Here is a 6,000-nt window from a genome sequence, read left to right as displayed (position 1 = left end):
CCTGTAGATTGTATTTTGTATATTTGTATTAAGAAGATTGAAGGTTCTTCTTACAATCTAACATTTGGTAAATTTATTTTATATATTTTTTACCTACTGGGGAGCACGTGTGTTGTGTGTATACATATATTCTGTTTATGGATTCATTGTAAACTGACTGCTCCAGTCCTATGGACAACAGTTACACAATCAATTCAGTTTAAATGATGTTCTAGAATTGTCATTCATGCTAACACATTTTTTTCATGAGAGCTTTGTTTGAAGGGTTAAAAATATGTTACTACCATAGAAAAAATTAGTAACGCGCTTTGACCTATGTGCCTTTACGTGAGCTTAAAATGCAGTAATAAAGATATGCAAGCCATTAGGAGATAAAGTGTCTATTAAAAAAAGAAAAAGATTGTACAATTTTCTCAAGAAGCACAGTGATTCTATAACAGAAAGGTTACACACGCTACAACAAAAACAAAAGATGCTGGATAGATATGTATAGTATATATGCAAATTTTCCAACAATACCAATTTCATCAGGATAGTTCCAATGTCAGGGTCCTATCACGCTATGCTAAGGGCACTGCCAGTGATGTTTGCATTATCCACCCATCCAACCTTAGAGGATTGGCCTGCTTGATTTGCAGGCAGCCTGGCCTGCACTCACGTCCGTTTGACTTGACAATTCTTCAGGTGCACCTGCAACCTTCCCGGGCAACGCCAGTGATGCGATTCAAATCACTGGCTCTCCTCCTATTACCACCTCACAGATGTCATGCTTCACGGGACACCAATGTTGGGGTGTATGCATATGATACGGTGTAAATCTTTTACATGTTACTGTGCCCATAGGGGAGTTCAGTGGGTGTGGTAATTGTATCTACTCACACACTAATGAATTACTGTGGAGTTGGTCAATTGAAAAATTACATTAATCTTTATTAATATATACATTTTGCAAAAGCAAAAAAATAGACCTTTTTTCAGGAAGTGTGTAATTCACAGCCAGGGGTGTGAGGCTAGTTCTGCTTTTGTCCCTTTGGTTATGGAAAGTACACACACATAGATATTCATATGCGCACATACTTACATTGATATACACATACATTCATACACAAGCACACACAGACTCATATACAAACACACACTTCATTTCACTGGGGGTTGAAGTGTAATGGGGGGGGGGAGGAGGAGGCATTAAAACAATTAGATATTCGGTTACTGAATTGTCAGCACATGTATGAACGTTGGTGCTGAAGGCTCCATGTTTTTCAGTTTAAAGAGGCACTGTCATGTTTAGTTTACCTTTCTACTCCTATTATCACTTGCCTTTATATTTATTATCTTTTTTTCCTTTTGCCAGATCTCAGTACTCAAAAGCAGCCATTTTCTTCTGCCCATGATGTCTGCATTTTGCCCTTATGTTAGAATTCATGTGACTGGTGGATTGTGCAGCTTAACAAGTGAAATGTTTAACTGGAACTTTGTTTAAGCCCCGCCTAATGCCAAAAATCATGCTTCCTATAACAAGTAGTTCCTATTTATTTTTATGCGTAACTTAAAAAAACCTATGGTCAATTAATAAATTATTTAATAATGAGGAGAAATTGAGAAAAGGAAAAACATTGATTTTAAAACAAAACCTGCAAAGTGACCGAGCCACTTTAGAGACCCATGCTAAGCCACATCTACATGTTATTGTTTAGTTTCTTTGTGGGCTATCGTTTAAATAAGTAAAATACTACCTTCCAGTTAGTGATGTATTTAGCATTTTTGAAATGTCCAGAAACCACCAGAGATACTTTCTTTGCTGCACCGCCCCCTGACTATCCTGTTCTGCCAGCATTTATATAAGCCCCTTGCAAATATGTGTCATTTTTGTGAGTATATATATATATATATACACACACACACACACACACTCATATATACATGTCTCCAGACGCTGGCGTCCTATGAATAGGGACTTCGGTGGGAGAAAGAGAGATGGAATCGTGCCACTGGCACTAACCAAAGGGGGTAGATTTGCCCATAAAGTTTTAGTGCTCTATGCATGGTCCTAATACCCTGAGCAGAGCACGAGCATGTATAAAGATGGGCTCGATCTATGCTTGTTGGGGAAAGTTGCCTGGTATCCACAAAATCGGGACACCAGGGAACTAAGCCTTTGATCTAATACTGTTGGATAAGCTTCCATAATGATTTAATATCATTAGTGATTTCGATGGGACAGCCATGTTGTCTTTTAGGGCTATACACGAAAGTGAGAATTCAAAGTGTCTTTCAAATTTAATGTCACAATAGCCGAACTGCAAATATTCACCTAATCAGCTATACTTTCAGTTTAGCTACTCTGGTCTTGAGTTTTCAAATCTCTTTGAATTCTCACTTTAGTTAATAACCCTGTTTGAGTGACTGGTTGTGTGTGTGTATCTGTGTTTATGTGATGCATTTGCAATGTAATTTTTGAGTGGCAAGGAGAGCGGTGGTTGTGTGATTGCATCTGTACAATGTGATTGGCCATGAGCGTATGTGTAATTTGATACTATGGTAAGTTCCAGCATGAGAGGATGTGGAGGTTGCTGTACTGGCACGAAGAAGAAGAAGAAAATGGACACCATGCCAATTTGAGCTGGTGGTGATGTCTATTCTAGATATCAGTGCATCATATTGAAGCAGCCCTCACAATTTTTGTTTTCTTTTGGCTTTCATTTCCATATGCACCCTGTATCTTAATACATCTAGTTCCTCCTTGTACTTGCCTTTATTTATATTTTCTCAATATCTGAATGCAGCCATTTTGTTCTTCTTTGCCCATGATGTGTGCAATTTGCCATGCTGTGAGGTTGATTTTACAGATGGATTGTGGGTAAATACAATTGGCAACTGAAACAGAACATTGTTTGAGCTCCACCCATTGTCAGGTTTTGCCAACTTGACTGCTATACATAAGGAACAATAATCTCTACATTTCCTTATGTGTTTGAAAACTAGAGCACTTGGAAAGAATAAAAAGAGATTCAGACACAGGGAGTTATACAGAAGTTAATTTTTGGTAACTCAACTGCTTTAAGGGACAAACATCATGCCATGCCCAGTGGCCACTTGGGAGAAGATGGAACACGACATCTAGAAATGCTACAGCAGAATGCTACATTGGGAAGCAGTAGCATTCACTGATAAAACAAATACATATTTTAAAAATAGGCATCCTGCTGTCCAGCACATCCAGCTTCTTTAAAACTAACCTTGCTGGAATATTGGGAAACACATAGTCGCCTTCTCTGCATGAACTCTGCAGTGACCAACACTTACGCTGATAGAAATCAGCTGGCCTGTACATTTTAGTGAAACACACCAACATTTCAAGATTTACTCAATCTACACAAGGTAACAAAACATTATTATAAGTAGTCCCAAATTATAAAGAAAAAAACTGATAAAAATATACAATACAGAGTATTTATTCTTTGTTACATTCCAGTCCATCCACGCATGACATGTTTCTGATAGATGAGGAATGAATGGGGTTGAATTCACATTCAAGAAGTGTCACGATACACGGCTAGAAATGAAGTAGGCATATGTGTGCCCATCATACCATGCTAGATCTGTTAAGGTTTCCACTGTATTACTTGTAGAGCAATGGTAGCTGCCCTTCTGACAGCTTCGCTAGAGTCTGCCAGGCATCCTTGGATTAAACTTACATCTTTTAACAGCAAGTTACGGCCCTCCGGGGCCTCTGACAGGGTAGTCAGTGATTTAAGGCAGTTTAGGCGCACCCTGCTCTGACTGTCAGTCACCAGAGTCAACAATTTGGGGATGGCACCAGCATGATAAGCAGCATATTTCCCTGAGGAAGGAAAAACACACAGAATCATAAATGGGTTTATAATTGCAGGGTCATAAAACAAAAATACTGCAGATGTTGGGTTCTCCCTGCAATGGCATTCAACGTTAGCTCTCCGAAAGTCATTTACTGCATGTGTGCATTTCGTGTATTCTGAATATATGCATATATGTGAATTTGTGATCATGTTACAACACAGCGATTATAATGAGGTCACATTAAAAAATCTTACCAAAATGCCTACTCTGTCTGGAGTGCAATCACTCATCAATCAGCAGAAAAAAAGTCATTAGATAATGGTTCTTTATGAGTTGGTGCTTTTTCGTTTTACGTCTAAACTGTGTGCCTTAAGAGCTGCTGTTGATTCAAACCCAAAGCATTTGAGAAAGTAGAACCCACTTAACGGCAGTGTGTGTCTTGCCAAACTAAACATACCTCGAGTAGTGATTGTGATGTTCATCAAGGACCCAGCAGCATTAGCTCTCACTTCGCTATCACTGTCTTCCAGTAACTGAATGAGCAGGGGGACCACCTCTTCCTGACATACTCTGTCCTTCCCTGCTAGTGGCACACTGTGTGAGGACAAGGTAAAGAAAGAGTCAGTGCACGCTATGCATATACACACAATATATATAGAAAAGTTGTGTTCTGAAAAGTGCTGCAAAGATTTAAAAAGGGTTTTTTATTCACTGCCACACTTTTAGTATATGAAACCACTTTTCAGAGCACAACAATTTTCATGCATAACTCCCAATGAGTCCAACGTGTCCAAATACCTAAAACCTAATAGCAAAGAAAAAACAAAGCAAGGTTTTCTAGGATAGTGGAAATCCATGCTATTAAATAACCTTATAACTTGATTACATTGATTATGTTGGGTTCCTCTCATTTAATCTACCGTATTTATCGGCGTATAACACGCACCTCATTTTTAGAAAGAAATTCCAGGAAATTCCCCCCCCCCTCCCATAGTATTCCCCCCCCTCATCCCATAGTATTCCCCCCTCATCCCATAGTGTTCCCCCCTCATCCCATAGTGTCCCCCCCTTTCCATAGTATTCTCCCCCCCTCCCATAGTATTCCCCCCTCCCATAGTATTCTCCCCCCCTCCCCTCCCATAGTATTCTCCCCCCTCCCCTCCCATAGTATTCTCCCCCCTCCCCTCCCATAGTATTCTTCCCCCCTCCCCTCCCATAGTATTTCCCCCCTCCCCTCCCATAGTATTTCCCCCCCTCCCCTCCCATAGTATTCCCCCCCCTCCCATAGTATTTCCCCCCCCTCCCCTCCCATAGTATTTCCCCCCCTCCCCTCCCATAGTATTTCCCCCCCCTCCCCTCGTGTACTTTCGTCCCCCTCCCCTCCCATAGTGTACTTCCCCCCCCTCCCCTCCCATAGTGTACTTCCCCCCCCTCCCCTCCCATAGTGTACTTTCCTTCCCCTCCCCTCCCATAGTGTACTTTCCTCCCCTCCCCTCCCATAGTGTACTTTCCTCCCCCTCCCCTCCCCTCCCATAGTGTACTTTCCTCCCCCTCCCATAGTGTACTTTCCTCCCTCTCCCCTCCCCTCCCCTCCCATAGTGTACTTTCCTCCCCCTCCCCTCCCATAGTGTACTTTCCTCCCCCTCCCCTCCCATAGTGTACTTCCCCCCCTCCCCTCCCATAGTGTACTTTCCTCCCCCTCCCCTCCCATAGTGTACTTTCCTCCCCTCCCCTCCCATAGTGTACTTTCCTCCCCCTCCCCTCCCCTCCCCTCCCATAGTGTACTTTCCTCCCCCTCCCATAGTGTACTTTCCTCCCCCTCCCCTCCCATAGTGTACTTTCCTCCCCCTCCCATAGTGTACTTTCCTCCCCCTCCCCTCCCATAGTGTACTTCCCCCTCCCCTCCCATAGTGTACTTTCCTCCCCCTCCCCTCCCCTCCCATAGTGTACTTTCCTCCCCCTCCCCTCCCCTCCCATAGTGTACTTTCCTCCCCTCCCATAATTACTTGCCTGTCCTGAAGCGTGGGCCGGCTTCACAGCGCGCACCGCGGTGCAGGAACTTTAATTTCAGGTTCCGGTTTCCGGCAGGACTGAAAGGAAGTGTGCACACTATTGTGCACACTTCCTTTCAGTCCCGCCGGAAACCGGAACCTGAAATCGCGCACCGCGGTGCAGGAACTT

At 42.7% G+C, this 6,000-nt stretch overlaps 1 protein-coding gene across 2 annotated transcripts in view; it reads right to left on the bottom strand.

The window, feature by feature from the left end:
• Positions 1-3,437: 3,437 nt before the first annotated feature.
• Positions 3,438-6,000, bottom strand: part of RSPH14 (radial spoke head 14 homolog) — a 243,814-nt gene continuing 241,251 nt past the window's right edge. For both annotated transcript variants that reach the window (XM_063454530.1, XM_063454529.1), the window contains exons 6-7: positions 4,277-4,413; positions 3,438-3,844 (exon numbers count right to left, since the gene is read on the bottom strand). In XM_063454530.1, coding sequence (XP_063310600.1) covers positions 3,606-3,844; positions 4,277-4,413 — 376 coding nt within the window. In that variant the 3' untranslated portion in view covers positions 3,438-3,605. The remainder of the gene's footprint in view (positions 3,845-4,276; positions 4,414-6,000) is intronic.

The sequence above is a fragment of the Pelobates fuscus genome, chromosome 5 (genome assembly GCF_036172605.1).
Source record: "Pelobates fuscus isolate aPelFus1 chromosome 5, aPelFus1.pri, whole genome shotgun sequence".
Taxonomy (NCBI): Eukaryota; Metazoa; Chordata; class Amphibia; order Anura; family Pelobatidae; genus Pelobates; species Pelobates fuscus.
The sequence above is the reverse complement of the archived record's forward strand: the minus strand, read 5'-3'. Positions and strand labels throughout refer to the sequence as shown.